Source organism: Diadema antillarum, unplaced genomic scaffold, assembly GCF_040938485.1.
Source record: "Diadema antillarum isolate AM-2024a unplaced genomic scaffold, OU_Dant_1.0 seq00001449_RagTag, whole genome shotgun sequence".
Taxonomy (NCBI): Eukaryota; Metazoa; Echinodermata; class Echinoidea; order Diadematoida; family Diadematidae; genus Diadema; species Diadema antillarum.
The window spans coordinates 9,999-32,029 of NW_027272195.1; the positions used below are offsets into that span (position 1 = coordinate 9,999).

At 38.3% G+C, this 22,031-nt stretch overlaps 1 protein-coding gene across 1 annotated transcript in view; it reads left to right on the forward strand.

Annotated features, from left to right (window-relative positions):
• The first annotated feature begins 2,950 nt into the window (after positions 1 to 2,950).
• LOC139709549 (glycerophosphodiester phosphodiesterase domain-containing protein 5-like) overlaps positions 2,951 to 22,031 on the forward strand; it is a 35,699-nt gene continuing 16,618 nt past the window's right edge. Inside the window, exons 1-3 of the mRNA XM_071621506.1 lie at positions 2,951 to 2,955; positions 4,206 to 4,299; positions 5,435 to 5,593. Coding sequence (XP_071477607.1) covers positions 2,951 to 2,955; positions 4,206 to 4,299; positions 5,435 to 5,593 — 258 coding nt within the window. The remainder of the gene's footprint in view (positions 2,956 to 4,205; positions 4,300 to 5,434; positions 5,594 to 22,031) is intronic.

Below are 22,031 nucleotides of genomic sequence, written 5' to 3' on the forward strand. Positions count from 1 at the left end.
TGACACACGTGTGAAATGTTTGGCAAGATGTTGTTGACGTATACTGGCCTGTCGCTCTTCACACGAGAGTTTAACTGCGGTGCCTTTTACACTACAGCTTCACCCGGAAGTTTCTGGGAACATCCAGGAGCCTAATCTTACCAGGGACAGTTTGAGGGCAAAAATTCAGAAAAGTCACTCAGCATTTTACTCTAGATTCTTATCCAGTATTCTTTTTCATACTTCAAGATATCCCAGGTTCGCATGTGAGCACCTAGGTGAAATTTGTTCAGTGTGAAAGGGGAATTAATGCAGATCAGCGGACAGATATTTTTCGGGACAGGGAATGCCACCTGCCCACCATTTCTATTTTTCCTCCAGCTTCAAATCTCTCTCTCCCCCTGGCTGTCAACCATAACATTGCAAACTGGTATTATGCAATAACGAGTGACAGATGACTTCCCCCAGGGGATGCGTGAATCATAGCTTAATGGGTCTGGCAAGACTTGCTGCCTTCTGTCGTGTTATTTCTCCTTCCATTTTTGTCTTGCCTTTGCGGAGAGAGCCTGTCGTGTCATCACGTCTTAGATTTATTGAATTCATCATCGTGGTGAAGTCTTGCATAATTGAAGTGTGCTCGAGGTAGCCGTCGACAGCGATGAGGGCTGAAATTGCAAGAAGTTGCACACAAGTAGACAAAATGAGCTTGTTCTGAAAACTTTGTCATCGTCTGAAAATATTATCATTGTCTGAAAATATTGTCATCGTCTGAAAATATTGCCATTGTCTGAACACATTTTCATCAAGAAAGCTCCAGCAGCCTTCTTACAATGTTTATTCTGCCACTTTACAATGGGGGGACCTTGGACATTCCCAGGCATGGGTATGTTCTATTGAGAAACAGGGTGTTGTTTTTTCAAAGCATTAAAAGTTCATATAAATGTCCCTTTTACAACCCTAAGAATTAGATTCCTTTCATGAGCCGATACATATTGTAGAGGTTGCTTATTCAGACTTTTCTGCAGAATGATAAACCTGGAAACTTCTTTATGAGGGAGGGGGATAAATACTAAAGATTTCCAGTGAATTCATTCTGATAATATTTCTCCATGTTTCTTAATACTATCTACTCAATTTCTGTCAAAATTACTTTGATGGTGGTGGCCGTGGGGGAAAGTTGTACATGTTTACTCATCAGTTCATTATGTAGCTGTTTGTAGGACATTTCAAATGTACATGTTTATGCTAAAAGCCTCGTTGCAAATTATAGATGATTTACATTTTAGAGTACAGATCTTTAAAGTTCATGCATTCAATCTTTTCATCCCTCGCAAAAACAAGCAAACAAGAGAAAGAGAAAACAACATCAAAATTATTCATGATATTCTGACGTAGTGCTGAGTAAGATATAGAGGAGAAGTGACCACTGATTTCTGCAGGATGGCAGCTCTGCAACATCACCTGCCTGAGTGTTGCTAGGGATCATCCTCCCAAAAGAAGGCATCCATTTATTCATCTGGTCCCATCCATCACTGGCACTTTTGTTTCTTTTGTTTCTGTCTTTTTCTTTGAATACACACTTCCATGGGCTCTTTTCTTCCCCAAGCTTTTGTAAACAGGTTCATGATTCATGTGCTCCATTGAGAAAGAAGATTTTGTATTTCTTTTTTGTGGGGGGGGGGGGGGAGGGAGAGAATAGAGATGAGGAAGGGCTTTTTGATGAGATCCTTCATTTTTGTTTGTTTTCTGCATTTTCAAAAACATAGGGCCCCTCTAGGCCGCCTGCACACTTATGATTATTTAACATGCTCAGCTGGTGCCTTGTGAATCATCCTGACAGAGCGTTCAATCACGTGCGTGTTTGGCAAGCCGTAGGGAGGAGCAATATTCCAAATCACGTATCGCTGTTTTTTTGTCTGTGCTATCATTTTTCAGAGAAAGAAAGACTTAGTGTTTTCGAATTATTTTGCAGAAGAAATGTCTATTGTCCTCAAAGTAAAAAGCTACATACAATGCCGTGCTTGAGTTGACTAAAAGATTATGTCACACAACCAAAATATAAAGGGACCTGTTGTGCCAAGGAGGTACTATACTGTAGGCGAGTATCTCCTTGACTGTACGTTGCCTATCCTGGCAAGAAAATGGAGAACTGACTGTTGAAACTAGAGGTCCTAATGCTTTCTTCATAATAGGGGCCTACATTGTAAGTTGATGTTTTGCTGTAGCAGTCCCATAAGATACATTGTATCTTGCTGAGAATGCCGAAGTATTGAACGTGATCGATATGTAGAGTATTTCCTGTCCCTGGTCCATTAAAGGGAACGCACGCCCAAAGAGCAATGTGGATTGAGTGAAAGCAGTAACATTAGTAGAACACATCAGTGAAAGTTTGAGGAGAATCGGGCAATCCATGGATAGTTATGAATTTTTAAAGTTTTGGTGTTGGAACTGCTGGGTAAGGAGACTACTAGTGGTTATGACGTATGAGTGGACTACAATATAAAGAAAATATAAAGGGAATTCAATAAAAATTCATTTTTCATTCATGAACATTAAACATTCCATCAACTTGATACTGACATATGTTAGGGGTGGCACTTATTCCCCCTGCTTTCTGAAAGCGGTTAGTCAAGTACTTTTGCATTTTGCTGGAAAAGTGAATTTTTGTGGAATTCCTTTTATATTTTCTTTATATTGTTGTCCACTCATAGGTCATAACCTCCAGTAGTCTCCTCATCCAGCGGTTCCAACACCAAAACTTTTGCATCGATTGTCCGATTTTCCTCAAACTTTTACTGATGTGTTCTACTAATGTTAATGCTTTTACTTAATCCACATTGCTCTTTGGGTTTGCGTTCCCTTTAATAAGTGGTAAAACATGGTTCATTAACCCATTTAAGACGAGTCCTGAGTATACTCAGGCATTATGTCTGTGAGTTTTGCGTGTTATTGCAAAATCAGCCTGTCCTCAATGGGGTAAGATGTTGAGCTCGTGTCATTTGCAAGTTTAATAGCCGGACATGTAGGTTTCTAGTACAGAAGTCTTCAAATAAATTGATAGAAATCATACTTCCTGTGGAAAGCTATCTGTTGAGGCAAATGGCACATTATTGCTTTCACATCAAGTATGTGTGTGTTGTGTACATGTGTTTTGTTTCCACAGTGATTTATGTTTGTGCAGTTAGTACCTACTGCCTTTGTAGTACATGTAGTTATCAGTTGTGCCTTGATTAATTTGACATCACAAGCATTAATTTACTGGAGACTCAGAAACACACAACATATTGTGTGTTGCCATACTGTTTTGACAGAGAGAAGTGTGAACAAATGAATGATCTGGTGTCAAAAATCAATCCCTACATAAAGACACAATGCCCACTACACTATGGCAGACACAAAGGTGTTCACAATTTGTTCTGGTTTGATCGGCTGGTTTGATGGATAAATTTCTCCTTTCCATTTTATATCTGTTTGTCATGAGACAATGTCTATCAAATGATGTAGTCTGGTGAATTTTGTAGAGTTTTAGCCATTAAGTGGTCTTCTTGTGTTCCTGCACTCTGAGTGTCAGATATATAGATACATCTTTGTATTTTTCATACAATTCAGAAACTGCAGAGGTTGGTGTGTTTTTTTTTTTTTTGTTTGTTGTTGTTTTTTTAATGGGGTGAGCGGTATTAAAACTGTGTTTGAAACAATGACATGAATATCAGTTTGATGCTGATTATAAATATGAATTCAGGCAATGAATGCATAAGGCCCCAAGTGGCACTATTCATAAAGGAATCTGTTCTGTTATTTGTTACCCTCGTGACCTATGACCCATGATGCTTTGCAGATGCTGACAATTCCTCTGATGATATTTCTTTGTTTATTATTTGTTGTTGTTTTTTCTAAGTGATGATTAAACTGGTACTGCAAAAGTGGATGTTTTAGCACGACTAATTTTTCACGCTTGGCAGGGTAAAAAGAGTTTTGTGTGTTTTTAACTCCGTGGAATCAAGACATCAACTACTGGAACATATGGCAAGTCAGAATATTTGTGTGCTTTTATTATCACGCTAGCTTTTGGTTGCGCGAAATGCACGAACATTTCAACATCGCAAAAATGTCCACTTTTACAGTACTCCAAGGAAAGCTCACTGATGTTCAAACTCCTTTACCATACAAGTTTAATACAATTTTGTTCTTTTGTCTTCCCATTTCCCATTTTCTCCAAACTACAGGCATTTTTGGGAGGATTTTAGCTTCTGGTTTGACTGGTTCACTCTGCTATTTGCATGGTGCATCGTAGCACTTCTCTACACAGCACTGTTACTGGTATGTTTTATCATATAAGATAACACGAATATAGTTGACAAATGAAAGACCAAGTCCAATATTTATGTGATTTTTATCAATTCAACTCAATTCGCTTCAATTATAGGTCACTTCTACCCAATAGAATAGTAAAACATTATACAAAGTATACATTTCCAAAATTATATTCTTTTTAATGATTTGTAAGAAATTCGTTTAATACATGGTGACTCATTATTAACTGTATAAAACAAAATACGTTATATATGTACAAATATATATAAAATGGAATTACAAGAGAAACAATGGTCTGGAATCGTGAGAGACTGTAAGTGTCCATTATATACTTTTAAAACTTATTTGTGATTGACAGGCTTGTTATCAGATAACTTCATAAGTAGAGTTTCAGACATTCTCATGGTCTTTGATATCCATTATTTTTATGATGTGCTTTGAATGCCATCATACTAATCATGTAACAGGGGCATTCATGATTGCAGGAAGAATGATGTGTTTGAACAGAATGTTTTGTTTTGTCATGGCCACATTCAAATAATTAAGATTTTTTTTCTTATGTTTTGGTTCCATTAAGTTTGCACAAATCTTCACTCTATTTCTTTTGTTCCATTTTTAAAGACTCGGAGTTACTGATTTCTGTACACAGCAATTTTTATAATATAAATGCAAAAGTGTTTTCTTATTATATTTCATCAGTGCCTTTTATCCTAAGTTCATGGGACCACTGAATAGAATTTCTGTATTTTAACAAATGTAGTTTCATTCTTTTGAGAATCTTGAAAGGAATTGTAATGAGTCATTATGGACATTTGAGAGTTTTCTTTATGCACAGTCAGTCAATTATTGCATAATATTGAATGGCAGTTAAACATTATAGACATTTGAAAGCTTTCTTAATGCACAATCAGTCAATTATTGCATAATATTGAATGGCAATTAAACATCATTATAGATATTTGAAAGCTTTCTTTATGCACAATCAGTCAATTATTGCATAATATTGAATGACAGTTAAGCATATCAGCTGTAATATTGTACCATTCATTATTTCCTTTTTAAATCCCCTACCCCATCCCCACTCCCCCTGCCCCCACCCCAAACACCAACATTGTTCTCTCTTTTCTTTTCTGATGTCCAGCTCATGGCCATTGGTCACTGTTTCACTGGTCAGCAGCTGTACTTGCACTGGTTCCACAAGGCCCTGCAGGTGCTCATCCTGGCGGGATGCGTCGTCACGGCAGCCCTGATGGGCAAGATGTGGAGCTCGGAGTTCCACCTCCTCGCAATCTCCCTCCAGGTAAAGACTCCAGTGGTAGTATTAAACCACTGAGGATGTCCTGATTTTGCTACAACATGCATTTCCCATATACACCTGCCCGAGTATTCTTGGGAATCGTCCTCAATGGGTTAAGGCAAGGCTCAACATTGACATCTTTCTCTCTGGTGGCCCCGTTCAACCACTTAATTTCAATGAATTTGAAATGTTTGGAGGACCCCAAAAGGGTGTAGTGGTGCTAAATAAAGAGGAAACATAGCAATCTAGTTTGAATCTTAGTTGCCCAATCAGGCCACCAAATGATGCGCTTGTGAAAAGTTTGGTGGCGCGATACCACATTTTAGTGGCCCTGGTCTACCAAGGCACTGCTAATGTCAAGCCCTGGTATAGGCATGGTGTTCTTACAGAAGATATAGTCTAGACCACAAATGGTCTTGGTTCAAAATGGCGCTTTACTTTTTCGTGGGATACTTTTCTTGTAAAGAACTTAGTTACAGGCTATTCCATGCACCTGTACATACTTAATACATTCCTATACTTCTAACACACTTTGCAATCTGCATACTTCTAACACACTTTGCAATCTGCATGTATTTGAAAATGGTACCCACGTCTTGTGAGTGTAAAAGGGCCTGTTTTTAATGGAGGAGACGACGCGGTGACTCATGTGACTCAAAAGACTTTATTTTCTAACTTGTTGCCCTTGTCAACATCTGCAGGAAAATCATTTAATCTTTTATTTTTCCTTCAAAACATGCATAATATGCATTGCTCTCTCAGGAAGACCACTTTATCTTCCTGTGGAAATGCCTCTAACAGAGTAGGGTGTTCTTTTGTGGCCACAGTACCGACATATCATGTGAACATGAGGGAAGTGGACACAATGGTGGAATTTCCTGTCAGTGTATGTAGCCCAGCCACAAGATAGGATTACTCAGAAAATGTGGTTTAAGCCTATGAGATAACAGCTGACAAGCAGGGCAAGACATTCTGTTTAGTGAGAGATTTTTTTGTGTGTGTTTGTTTTGTTTTGGTGTTTGTTTGTCTTTTTTATAATGAGGGCCATTAAAACTGACTGTGAAAATCACCTCACTAGAAAAATCACAAATTCAAGGTGAAGATCACTAAGTCAAGAGTGCCAAAGCCACCCAAAACTTTGTCAGAAATATCATGCACTGGAGTGCAATTTTCATTACTTTGTACAGGTCTGATGTCATGCTATAAAGATTTATTGAATCCGTGATGCAGAAAACTAAAGTTTTAAATAGGCATGTCAAGGCTATACAACATTACATGAATTTTAGAGCGTAGCTAGCTTATGAGTGCTCTCCAATGTTTTGACATGAAATCAATTCTTGGTTTGCGTTTATTTGTTGTTTTCATAGCTCCATCAGCGTATGTGGTCAACTCCAAGCGAAACAATGTATTAGAGGGGGCCCAAACAATCATAAACTGACGTGGGCAGGGAATATTAGCTCGTGTGCTTTTGATTAGAAAATACAGCTGTATGCCTCTTCTGCTAGTCGTACAATAAGATTGTTCACAATTATCACATATTCATACAATGTACTTATCCCCTCCCCCCACTCCTACCATATGACAATGAAATATAAATGACAGCTAATCAGATCATTATTTGACTTCCATTGTACTTGAGACTTTGAGCAGCCTCCAATATCGGTTTCGGTGCACTCCATCACTCTACACTACACTACATACTCTAGGCCCAATTACACACAAGAGTTGTCGGGTTTTGGGGTTTTTTTAAATCATGATGTGAACAGTCAATTTTATTCACCGCCATTCACACTTGGCCAAAAAAACTCACTCAGCTGTAAGCGAATGCTCTACATTGTATGACCAGAACGTAACCTAGGCACTTTCAACCCTACCTTGGTGGGGCGAGTGGCATCACAGGATTGAAACTCTTGGTTTTTGTTGTTGTTGTTATTGTTGGGTTTTTTCCCCATGGGACAGTCACAAACACTGCATGAGGCAAATCATTGAAAGGCTGTAAAAAAAATAGAGATTAAGATGAACTGATTTATGCAGATCACTATAGTGATATTTTTGTGTGTCCATACGTGAAAGTTATCAGATTTCACATTGTGTTGCAAGAATCAGGTTTGAAAACCATTAATTTTGGATGTGTGTGAACGGGCCTTCGTTCTCCTTCTTTGCCATCCAAGAAAATCAGTCTTTAAAATTGTGAGAGGTCCTGAAGACTATGCTTGTTTAAGACCTCATCTCACATAGAATACAGTAGTGAAAAACTATGGAGGTGCTCGGCTAATTTCCAGTGAAAGGTTGATTTTCAGACTATTAACAGCAGCAATGCAGTTTGAATGAAGAGACTTAAAGGATGATACAGTGTGGTATGAATATGAAGTCGTTGTAAATTGATCGAGAATTAAGTACTTCAGTACAAGTGATTTCAACTTCAACTGCATACCCATACATCTACAATGTAGATAAATGAGTGAATGAATAGAGGCATTTTGTATCAGTTTCTCTTTGTACTGTCATTTCCAAAATGTTCTCACAATCTTTAAATTACTGCATGCTTCCATATATATATGTGAACCAGAGTTTATGCTTATCTTGGAAGTCTTAAAATAGTGATGATATTATCCACCAGGAGTTATCCCCAACAAGAAAGTTTTTGGCTTCCTCTCCCTTCATTACGAATCAGCCGAGAAAGGGCCGTTGTCCCAACCATGGGCTTACGTTTTTCCATAAAGTAGGTCCAAGAGTATACATGCCATTGATTTTCATTTCACGGCAGACTGAAAATAGCACCGTCTTCAATTGCATGCTGCCCATATCCTAAGGAATAAGAATGCCCACTTTTAGAGCCTACCTACTGAGACAAACTAATAATTTGGTTCTCATAGCCCCGCAAGGACTGTTCGTGCTCCATTCAGCCGAACCAATTTCAATTATTATCTCTCCCCTCCCCCCCCCCCCCCCTCGTTTGATCGAAAGCACACTGCCCTTTATTGGAGAAGAGAATGCTGCAAAGACAAAGTCTATCAAAGTGAAGGGTTGGAATCCTGATGTGACATACTTTCAGCTGAACAAGAGCGACCACAAATCATCACAATGATATCGTCATGAATCAGACACAATGCTGTTTGCCCACATTTCTTCCCTGAACCAACTAGCTCACATGATCCCATTTCACATCTGTTTGTCACATTGTCAAATTGTGCTGGATCCTAGATATGACTACATTGTATAAAATGGTAGTTTTCAGATTTATCGGTGAGGTATGAATCAAAGTTCAGCATTCTGGAATAGATATGAGCTCACTTCCCTGTCTCAGTGGCATGATAAAGTGTGTTTCAGTGTGCTTTTACGTACTCCTGGCAGCAAATTTAAATCTGTGACTATTCACAACTGAGTAGATAGGACAACAGGAAGAAGTCAGGTTTAATTCTAATCAGGGAATAATTTTCCTGGTATGGTACCGCAATTTGCTATATATGCATTTTTTATATGACTACAATACAAAATGTTTTGTGTGTAGCAGGTTTTTTTTTTTTTACCTAGGACTGTACAGAACTTTGTTCAATGTATTTTCCCATTGATCAAACTGCTAATCAAATTTGATAAGTAAAATCATTCCCTGCCAGTGCTAGAAAATAACTTGAATACAAGACTGGCTAGGGTGTGGTATGTCTTTCAGTGGTAATGCTCTCAGTGTACTGCCTACCTTTGAAGCACTTTATTTCCCAATTGTAAAAAGTAGATACTTTCTATTAAGGGTGTGTAGGATAATTAACACAACATTGCAGCATAAGATGAAAACTATCTCATCGAAAAGCATTAATTGCCATTTACACATCGTTAACCCGTTGAGGACGGTTTGATTTTGCTACAACACGTATTTCCCATAGACACCTGCTCGAGTATACTCGGGACTCGTCCTCAACGGGTTAATACAATTGATTGGCATGTTCAACATGAAGTATGTCATCAGACGTTGGAAGGATGTAGAGATAAATTCATTGCCCAGTTTCATTTCTCAGCACCTTAAGGTACATACTTAAAACTGTGTCAAGTCAGTAATAACATCAGTTGCCTTTTACATATAGACAAAACTTCACTGGAGTATTTGTTTTGCAGAGAGAATTCGAACTCCAAGCCAAAGGCCTTTTGTTTCATTTTCTTCCTTTTTTTTTTTGCCATGGTGTGATTTGAAACTACCTTTCTCCTGCACCGCAAACTCCCCACAGGATTTTAAACATCCATGCGAGTAACAAATCTGTTTACGATTGAGCAGACAGCCCAACATCACAGTCTGACTTAAATAGTTTTTAGGACGGCCCGATTTCAAGATGCGCGAGCAGATTGGATTTGCCCGAGATCGGGGACTTTTCCCAAAGAGCGCCGATCAATCTTGAGCCGAAATCCCTCTCACTTTATCACTTCCTCGCAGACTCACGTACATTACCCTCTTAGCAGAAGAGAGTCCAGCATAAAAGCATCACACAGATCTTTCACCATTTGTGTGAAAAATTTGTTTCCTGACTCTTGGTTTCCAAGCAAAAGAGATTGATAATTACTTAATTATTGTAATGTACATGATATATATTTTGCCTTGTGTTTCATCTTGAGAGATGAATCATTTTTTGAGGATGAGTGATGATGTGTCCCATATTCTAGAGTTCATGCTAGATTTTAGTGGCTCCAAGTCAGAATATTATGATGTTTTAGGATTTTAAAAAAAATAAGATCTGCTGTATCAGGGAAATCCCACAAATGAAGAGAAATTAATATTTTCTGCACTACCTTCTGCTTTATAGACTGAATAATCAAGAGTTTGAATCAAAACTGTAATGCAGTAGCAAAGCTGACTGCTGGAAAGAGACTAGCAGACCCCCCCCCCCCCCCCCCCCCATCGACTGTTCCGCTAGGGATTGTGGGTACTGAGTGAACAAACACACAGGTGCAAACATTGGACAGATGCCTGTATGTCGAGGTATCATGTACTCTGGTGTTTTCTGCCAACAAATGGTTGCTGGAATTGCTACATACACGTATTGTAGTATCACATGGCATTGCAATTTGTGGTATAATGTGTGACCAGGATCACATGGTTTGTGTGGCATGTGATTGTCACTCACTTTCTTCTATAGAATGTAAACTTTGGCTGCGGAGTTTTCCAAGAACCCTATTGTAATGCAGATTCTGTGCAAGCAATGAAGTGAAACATCATTCTTTGTCACTATTGACTGCACTATTATAGTAGATTCAAATCAACCAATCAGAATTGTCATCAAACCCCCCCCCTCGCATTTTTCTAATTCTTTTTTTTTTTCAAATATATCACAATCCTATTTTTCAGTGGTAATTTGTTGACTGCAACCTCCATCCACCTTTAATTCATCATTGCTGAGCTATGATACCTCCACTGTAGATCGAGGCGAAGGATATACAGTGGACTCCCGTTATAACGAAGTCCTCGGGACCGGCAGTTTTCTTTCGTTATATTGAAATTTCGTTATAACCGAACGAATAAACAATAAAAATATATTAAGTGGACAACGTTACAGCCCGAATTTTTACTTCGTTATAACCGGAATTTCGTTATAACCGTGTCCGTTATAACGGGAGTGCACTGTAACTTGATCATTTTATTTCATTTAGAATAAAGGAAATTTGATAAAGATTCATGGGTATGTAGACCTGTGTGGTACTCTTATGATACCATCACTTTGTCTCATCTTTGTGATATTAATTGATTATAATCGTGTGATTGTCATCTTTATCACTGTTTTAAAACATGCAATACTTTTAATACATGAATACAACTTCCTTATTCTGTTTCTGGTTGAAATGAAAACTCACAATTAGATTTGTTTGTATAATTTGGTTTTTACATCATTCAAGTCAAAACAAAGATTCCCCCCCCCCCCATTTGAGGGTAGTGGGCTTGTTGTGCATGACCCCCCCCCCCCCCCCCCCCTTTGACTTGATTCCAACTAATGTTTCACTACAAGGCAGGCATACAATATGTTTTTGCTCCCAGTGCTAATACAAAATTATATGCAAATATTTTCTCCGCTTTGATATTCTGTCAGGCTGGAAGCCTCATCTAGCCACTGTAGAACATTGAAGATTACAGGTTTTTCACTTGCTGTGTGAAAGTCATTGTTTCACATTGAGCACCACATATTAGAATGCTGTGGCACGTCTTTCTCGAGAATTGCCGCTTTTGTGGGGGGGGGGGGGGGGGGGGGGGGGGGGATGGGGCAAAAATGAGTGCTCCCCTCCCTGCCCCCCTCCCCCTCCCCCCACACCCGCAATGATTCATATGTAAAGACTAGTCCCACTGAGTCACTCGCACAGAGACAAATACTTTGTGGGCAGAACATTGCAAGGATCTGGGGGGTCCCAGAAGTACTTAGGTTGCTTACTAGAGATTACTGTAAAAGTGGATATTTTCATGGAGTGGAAATTTTCGGGCATTTCGCACAGCTAGAAGCTAACGCCAAAAAATAGAAGCACATTAATACTTTTACATGCCATATGTACCAGTAAACATGCGATGTTCATCTTACCCAGCCTGGCATGAAAAAAAAAAAATTACTAACATGAAAATATCCTCTTTTGGTGCAATTCATCAAGTCCTGTTGAGGGAATTTTGCCCTTGAAATTATTTAGTTGGCGGTGTGGAATTTACTGCACATTTAATATTATTTCAAAAAGATTTAAAAAACTGGTTAAATTCATTAAATTTGCACAAGATCAGAATGATATTTTCTTTTTAATTGTATTTTTAATTTAGAGAAGAATGGGAAGTGCATGATTTTCTTTTTAATTACACAGTGTATACATGCTGTCCATGTAGGCTACGTTGCTGATTTTAAGTGTCAGCTATCAATTCAACCATGAAAGACTTTTCCATACTCTTTGATGGTACAGGTCTGTATATGGACAGATTAGGGCTCAAATTAAATAAAATATATTTTGGACTTCTCCTGTAGAAATAGTAACAATGAAGAGTAAAAGTCAAAATTCAAAAAGAGATACAAAGTACCAAACCTCCTAAATGTGCTTTCTTGGACCTGATGAATAGAATGATAACTATACAGTAGATGAGGAATAATTAACAGTGTGTATATTTTGTCTCACACTTCCTGTATGTGCTATGTTTAATATACAGGTGCAAACTCAATTGCATGTGCACCTTTTTTCATGATTTTTTTGTCCGCATTGCTGTAAATAAATGTGTGGACAGTCACCAAAATTAAAAACATCATGTGCATGAGGGTATCGTTAATATTCAATCCCTCGAGCATGAAAATGTCTGCTTTTTGCAGTGCAAGATTTAACATGTCAAATTTTTCAGGCTAAGATTGGAATAGACATTTGCATGATACATCAAGCCCTAATGTGCTTTGACTGTTGATTTGCACATCCGCTGGTTTGCCCATTGGCATAGATTTCTTGAAATAGCTGTTAAAGAATAGGGATTAAGTAATCCCCTTAATCCCTATTGAATCATCATAGCCTTCGCGGAAGGACTGTTTTATTGTTACACATGAGGCCCCATCTCTAGAAGTTTTATTCATCACATACAATAAGCGCACAACTGGAAACTCCACGGCAAGTCCCCAAACATGCATTATGTGACTGGCTTAGAGTCATATTGTGTTTGACATGTGGAGTCACATTTGATTTCAGTGTTATTAGCAACAGGGGGCCCCAGTTTAAATTGACTATAAATGTGTGTTACAGTCATATTCTTGGAGAGAATTACATTGTAATAGAGCCATTGCTTGCAGGAATTAGGTCTACCACCCAGAAAATTAATTTGTGTAGATAGGAGCAGAAGAGTCTGTACATCATATAGAGGAACAGGACAGTGAAAGGTTTTTTTTTTTTTCAAATTCTGATGAAAACTGATTAAAGTTTTGACTTCTTTTTATTAAAAGCAAGTTGTGATCAATCAAAAACAACTTGGCAGTTCTATGATGTCTTACACACACAAGCTCAACCCCTCCCCCACATTTGCTCTGTACTGTAAAATGAAAATGTTTCATTGTCCCGTCTACAGCTGTAGTTAATTTTAATAGATTCATACATGTGTCCTTAGTATAATCACTCTAACTTTTTTCCTGTACTACATGTACCTCTGAATGCAAAGAATATTTTCTGTTATCAATGTGGAAGAAAAAATGAAAGAGATTTTTATGGAACTTTTATGCACAAGTCAAATGGAAAGTGAGCTCATCATCACACTCTGCTATACAAAGTTGCCAATTTGATGTGCATGATTGATCACAACTTCAAAAAATCATAACTTCAATTCACACAAAATTATTTCAGGGTAGACTTTCACTTTAACTCAATGGGATCACTATACAATACTGTATATCAGAGACTGAATGTGTACCAACTGCTTATGAAGTTTTACATGTAGCTTGGCAAATTCAACAGCTAGATGCTTGGGCACTGGAAAGCATTTGATAGACCGATTCGGGTTCGTTGAGGGCAGCAGACAATTTGTGGCACTGGGCGCAGCCATTAGCTCAAATTGCGGTGTCTCAGCTTACCCCCCCCCCCCTCCTCTCTCCCACCCCACGGGCAACATGTTTATCGCACACTTGTAAGAAAGGTTCGCGCACTAAGCAAGCATTCGCGCACTCAGTACGAGACGCCCATTGGCTAAAGCAACCATGCATCAGTTTTTCATTCCATGCGCGTGCTAATGTAGGGAGAGGGGTGGGGGAGTGGGAGGGGGGGTCGGCTGAGACACCGCAGTAATGGCGCTGCCCATGCCAAAAATACACATAACGCGTCACAGAATCGGTCTATACTCATAAACATATACTGGAAGAATTCTAAAGAAGGTTCTTGAAGGTTCTAGAGGAATAGAAGAGAATATTATCACTTTGTCGCGGCAAGCCAGGAGACCATTCTTCTCGACATTCACATTTTCATGCCAAGTGTGGTCATTTGGATGCAATTTCAGAGGAAATTCATGAGGTCTTGCAGTAATTGCTACCACCTTTAGAAGCAGCAGATTTGTGTAAAAATATCATGATATATCAGTCACAATCCTTTACAATAGATGGTTGCCGTGCAGCATTGTGGAGAACAATAGTAAACTGTATTGTTCCGGAAAGCGTTCATATCTGATGATGATTGTAGGGAATAGACAGGCTCTTCTCAAAATTCATTCCCTAGAAATTACAGCCTTCTTTTGATAGCCATATTCCAGCCCACACATGCGCCATCACTTGGGGTGTGTGTAACTCTGCCAACACGTTGGATCCAATCCAACGTTGATTGGGGCGATGAAACTGATTTGGACTCAAAGGGATATCACGTACGATTTGAGAAAACTTGAAACAGCTGTTGCTTTGGAGCAAGATTTTTTTTTCTGTATTTTAGAGTAATAAACGTGCTTCATCGTAGACTGGTGCTGACTGTGAGGCCCCTACCATCTTCCTGAAATAGAATCATCAAGGAGAGTGTGACGGGAACTTGATGATAACTACGTACTGCGCTTTCACATGTACCAAGAGTGCTTCATTGGAATGCTTAATAACAAACAGGATTGCAATTACGATTCAAATCATCTTTCATACACCTCTGGACTGTCATTTGAAACACGATTGGAATTACGATTCAAATCATTCTCCGTGATACCAGTTTGCATTCACACAGCAAGAATGCTTAACCCGTTGAAGACGAGTCTCAAGAATACTCGGGCAGTTGTTTATGGGAAATGCGTGTTAAAGCAATTCTAGTGATGCATGATTACAATAATGTTTCAAACCAAGCAATCGTGGTAGTTGTGAAAGCTAGGTTAGTGTGTTATCTTTTTTCATGTGTGGATGGTGTTTTGATGAAAAGCTTCAATAATCAATAGACAATTTGCGTCCAGTCAACTTCAATTCCCTCGCTCTGCCTTAATTTAAAATGGATCAACTTACTCAGATTGAACTACTGCAGAACCAGAAATTTTTGTGTGCATGAAACTTTCACCAAATTTTGTGAGGAGCCAAGATTAGATAGCAAAACTATAATGCCCTGGAAAGTTTTGGTCTACCCAATGCATTGAATAGTTGCTAGTACAATGCTGTACACACTGTACAAGTCAGTTGACTTGTACCTCTGATGTAATAGTTAAAGGGCCCCATTTTTCTCTCTCTTCTTTCTTTCTATAAAACAACAACAACATAATAGTTAAACCTAGCATGGGATCAGATGTGATTGCAACCCCCGCACTTCCAAATTTAGTGCAAATAGTGTTGTGTGTTTTGTATGGACCAGCAGTGTGTGTTTAACAAATTCCTGTATTATTACTTTAATAGTAGTAGGCCCTACAAGTATACTCATAATTATTTTGTGGTCGGCAATTCACAATAGTTTGATGGCACGAGAAAGGTTGTCGGCTGCGAATCGCGAAAGTTTCATGCTGACCACAAACATGTCTGGTTTTATAATAGCTAGTTCTGAGAATATTCAGGTATTTGATGTGATACTTGTATTCACCACATGTGAGATGTGTTTTATTCATGGTAGTAATGAGTAAGTAACATTTATATGACTTAAAACAGTTGTCAGCCATGAAAGCAATGCCTGATGTATATAAAAATGAACTCTTTTTCATAGGAAGATTAGTCTTTACTGACTGCAATAGTCAAGAACTCGTCGTCATGAATATGTGATCAGATGATCGATGTTATTCAATAAATAATTTAATTCATTTGAAAAAAAAATGATGTTGGCTTTCATTCAGAAGTGAAGCTGACTTTTTCTCTCTTTTTTTATTTATTTATTTTTTGGGTGTGGGTTGGCGGCTGTATTGTGTCTTCATCAAAACAGGATGAGAAAGTGTCAATACCCTCCTTTATCATTGGTATGTCAATGTTTGTTACTTTAAAGGTTATTGATGAATGTTAATAGCAGACCCTGAGGCTTGTGGATGTACATGAGCATGGACACAATATAATCACTTGCAAAAAGTCGCCAGGAACTACACCAAATCTGTGATTGATAAAACAATGAATTATCACCCCGAGGGAAAAACGTTCGCACATGCCGGGGTTACGTCAATTTTCGGTCCCAGACGATGCAATTTTTTGTTTAGGCGATGAAATAGTCATCCATTATTCAAGACCCTGAGGAGGAGGAGGTGTTGTTTGTTGTTCTGAGAGCATTTTGCGACCTTTTTCTCTCTTTTTTTAAAGGGATAATGTAGTTTTGGTTGAGACGATGAATCAGATATTTACTTTTTTTTTTGCGAGATAATTAGAAACCACTTTTGAAGTATCAAAGAGCATACTATTCTAAAAGGTAGTCAAAGCTTCTTTGATGAAAATTGGTTTTGAAATGACTGAGATATACAAGACAAAATGTAAAAAGAAGTGGTCCTAATAATAGATGTGTCCCACCTTTTGTTAGAACCTTTTTTTTTTCTAGACATCCCAGCCATTTCAAAACCAATTTTCAACAAATAAACTTTGAATTCCTATTAGAATTATATGTTCTTTCATACTTACATTTCATATTTCATAAGTGGTTTCTCATTATCTCACAAATAAGTCTGAACCCTGAAACCCCATCTCGACCAAAACTATACCATCCCTTTAAATACCACCGCGATGATGAGAAGTTTCAGGAGGATGCGATGCAGAAAGGAGGAATTGCGTCACTAGCCGTGAGGGGGTGTGCGCGCCTTTCTTCCCCGGGAGACTCCAAGAATAGCAGCGCATGCTGTCCTCGGTTTGAACTGTTGTCAAAACAGGATTTGAACAGCAACAACAAAGAAATATTGCTTGCTTATAATTGCAGTATGTGCACTGAATTTTGTGAAAATGTCAAAAGAGCACCAATTGCAAAAGAGCTGATGCAGCGCTGATAAATGTGGCCTGACAATAATGAGAGACAGGCAAAGAAGTGGACGACAAAGTTGTGACTAGTATCAAATAAATAGATCTGGCAAAAAACAAAAACAAAAACGAAATATCCTTTAAAAAACCCAAACTTGTATGTTTGAACTTTCTCCTCTCTGAATAAATGTCAAAAGTCTGGGAATATTTCTTGCTTTTGATTTTGAAAATGTTCAGTTTTGTGAAGCATTTTCCTTTGATGGCGTTCAAATTGAACCAATGTGCTCACAATGATTAATCTCAAATACACGCTTGATTGTGTCTGTAGTTCCCTGTCATTTTTTCTTGTTTTTTTTTTCAAGTACAGATTATTATGGTAGTCCCATTCATTTCCTGTTTCTCTTGTAGGATATGGATATAAAGTGAAACAAACTACAATGTATGGTATTGAAAGCAAGAGAATATTAATCAGAGGGGTGAAGGTTGAGGTTTTAATTTTCCCCAGTTTGTCTCCCTCTACAAATGAATTTTTTTTCCCAACATGTTTGTTAGATTACAGATCAGCAGTTGCGATCATACAAATTTCATTTGTAGAACTTAGAAGGAGACAAACTGAAGAAAATTCACACCTCAAACTATGATATTGTTGGAAAGCGTAGAGGCAGGAGAGTATGACTACCCCGACATAAAAGCAACATATTTAGACTTTTGTGGAACAGGTTTTTACAGTCAAACCTGTCTATAGCAGCCATCCAAGGGAGACGAAAAAAGTGGCCATTATAGACAGGTGGCCACTATAGACAGGTTATCCAATTTTGTGTGCATTGCCTACATGTACATGTATGTGTGTACGTATGCACATGTGTGTTTCATTCATTGAACGATGCCAGTTGCACAGTAGCATGCGTACAGTCGTGAAGAAAGCTTATCTCTATGACTGAATGAGTGATGAATCCAGCGGTGGAGATCACTGAATGTTGCACATGATCTACTGGCACGGCTACAAAGCAGAAAAACATGCTGAAACGGCTGAGGCTCCATCGGGTCTGTGACTGCTATAGACAGGTTAAAATCTACCGCGGGAAACAAAATTTGTGGCCGTTGGCCACGTTAGAGAGGTGGCCGCTATACACAGGGTCTTTAACAGGGCTTTTCTCTCGGGGAGATTTTTCAGTGGCCTTTATAGACAGGTGGTTGCTATAGACAGGTGGCCGCTATAGACAGGTGGCCGCTATAGACAGGTGGTCGCTATAGACAGGTGGCTGCTAAGGCAGGTTTGACTGTATGCAAAATCCATCAACACTCTTACCACTGTTTACTGACTACTTTTAAACCAAAAATATATTGACAATTAGTCTGAACTTGTAAACCATGTGAAGAGTTACAAGATTCATGCATTTGTCTGTGCTAGGTCAGCATGAGAGGCTTAAGCAGAAATTTATGTTGTGTGCAATGCTTTTAATAGTGGCATAATAAATGTTTCTATGGTTGAATAGGAAGAGACTTTGTATGTTTAAAATATCTCAACTTGATTGAGGTATGGAACATATTTCAGTTTTCATTTATTGATCTCACAAAGAGATATTCCTTCAAGGAATAGAATCCCGTTAGCTAAAGCAGACTGGGCGGTGTCTCAAGGACCTAGAAAAATGTGGCAGGAACTCTGTAAAAATACTGGCATTTCTTATTTTGAAATCTTCAAGTGATCAAGTGCATTGATCAAGAAATTGACTGAAGATCTTTAATTCTAAACATGCGCCATTATCAGAGAAGGAAAACGGAAAGAAAGAAAATTAGGATGTTTTGTATCTGAAAGAGAACTGTAACCTTTAAAACTCCCGGTGGCAATCCTGCCGTGTTCATTGATTATTTATCATGGCAGTCCCTGCGCCCGAAATATTACCTTGCTTGTTTGTTTTTACAATATTTTTTCGTTGTTCATTTGAAAAAAAGGAAGATAAAGAAGTGGTGGAGTCATCGTGTTTGAAAACGAGGAAGTGTTAGTTTCTAGAACACAGGACATAGATGCCTCTTTACGGTGGATCGGAAATCCTGCGCGAGGACAAGGAGAAATCAGTATGTTGCGGTCGAAAGGGATCGCTCGGAAGGTGGTGTAGCAACCCCATTATCCTGCTGAGGCCTGGTCCCTGTGTATTAAAGGGAGGGAAAGTTAAAGGGAGAATCTTTTGAGAGTTTTAGTTGTTTCTTCTTTTTTTTTACCTGTAAGGGTGCTGGAAGATTGGGAAGATGATTAGGAGACAGACTAAAAATACTAGTAACTGAAATATTAAAACATGTCATTGTGTAAATTTTATGCAGTATTGGTTTATTGCCGCATTTTCACCCTTTTTAGACATAACAAGTGACAAGAAAATCTGCATAGTAGATTTTCTTTTTCTGTTTGAACAGTTTTAGTTAGGGGCATTAAAACAGCACTGCTTATCTTCGATGTTCAATAAGTCTTGCTATATATACAAATATTTTAAGAAAAGCTTATTCTGTGTAAACACAAACAGTTTATTTGTAGTCTATGATAGTCTACTTCATCTGGTTTTGATAAATCTGCAAAGTCCTTGTTTCAGTAGCTATGTTCGTTTTGCAGATTTTACAGTTCTTAAGAATGTAACAATAATCTCTTTTTTTAATGTACCAAACACAGCAGGTAAATTGGTGATAAGTTGGATGAGATGCATAACTAGGGAGTTATTCCCTTGAGTTGTTTGTGCCACAAACTTTCTTCTTCTTTTATGGACGTTTTAAAAATCTCTTCCATCCTTATCTGAAAGGATTCATGTTGGTAGAAAGTAGAAGGCCACATGGGATATAGTCACATGATATATTTTTTTCTCTTCATGTTTTGCACCTACTAAGGTCAGAAAGTTCAGAAGTATGGAAAGAAAGTCAGAAGGTGTTATACTTGTTTGTGTCGATGACGGGGTGACGCTGTTTGCACACTCCTGTCATTCATATTACTATGTTGCTGCCACTTAAAGGACAAGTCCACCTTCATATACATAAGGATTGAGAGAATGCAGCAATATTAGTAGAACACATCAGTGAAAGTTTGAGGAAAATTGGACAATCCGTTCAAAAGTTACGAATATTTTAAGTATCTGCACAGTCACTGCTGGAAGAGAAGACTACTACAGTTTATGATGTCACATGCGCACAACTATATAAGGAAAATAAAAAGAGAATTTCACAAAACTTTACTATTTGAATAAAGTGCACAGTTCTTCGACTTGCTACTGACGTATGTTAAGGGTAATATTATTCCCCTTGCCTTCTGAAAGAGAGAAGTCGAGTGCTCTTTTGTTATGCGAGAAAAATGGAAATATGTTGAATTTTCTTTATTCTTTCTTTATACCGTTGTACTCATGTGACATCACAAGCTATAGTAGTCTTTTCATCCAGCCGTGACTGAGCAGAAACTTTAAAAATTCATAACTTTTTAACGGATTGTCCGATTTTCCTCAAACTCTCACTGATGTGTTCTACTAATATTGCTGCATTCACTCAACCCACATGTCTATGAAGGTGAACTTGTCCTTTAAGACACAGTGGTTGTGTTGTCGATGCCGTCTGCACACTCCTGCCACTCTTCTTGGTGTGTTGCTGCTGCTTCAGACAGTGGTTGTGTTGTTGCAGCTGCAATGTTCATATTTTTTCTGGTCTACTAAGTACTATATTGATGTGCGGGAGAGTCGCAGAATCATAGCCAAGATTTCTGTAAGTGAGGGATACCGTCCATGCCAAAATGAACTTTGACACTATTTTTTCATCTCCACAGATCTCATGATAAGAAATATTACATGTATATGGTCCCCGTAGTCATTGGGCTATTTGTCAATAAAAATATGTTTTATGGATCCTCACCCCCCCCCCCCCAAGCTGACAGTGAAACTCAATTTCATTGAGAAGTTGACTTCAAAAGAAGGAGGACAAGTTTACGTTTTGGGACAAAGTGACATCATGGCTTTTGTCCAATTTTAGCTAAATTTTGACTTTCCCTTTATTGGATTCTGCTCCATTTATCCAAGCCAACTGGAAAATGGATTGGAGATTGCTTGAAGCCTTGTAAACCCTAGATGCTGGTACACTTTGCTATGCATGCGCCTAGTTTCCTGAATGATTCCTGTAGCAATCAGACAGTCACGTGCCATGGCGCTTCGATCCTGGACCCTGGTCAGATTTGGGGGGATTATTGTCCCGGATTTTCGTTTTCAGTAAAAGTTTGGTGATGCAGAAGCAAGTCTGCAGGCGTCATACTATGTCGCCGAAGGGAGGGTCTGATATTTGTTGGGCAAAGTTCATCAAAATGCAGGGTGCTCCGTAAGAAATATTGATTGTATCTATACCATTTTTCAATGAAAGCACTTCATTGTATGGAGTTAGTGCTTTAAGAGAAAAATGAAGTGAATTATGTCTTAATGTTACCGAATTGATGTACTGTAAGTTGATATCCAAGTTGGAATGCACAACTTGTGTTCAAAAATATTATTTTCCAAGCTCAAGGCAGTTGAAGATGAGTAAACCATACCAAAAAGTTTAAGGACTTTCATTTGGTTTTTCTCACTGCAGAATGTAATAATGACAATTAGTGCTAA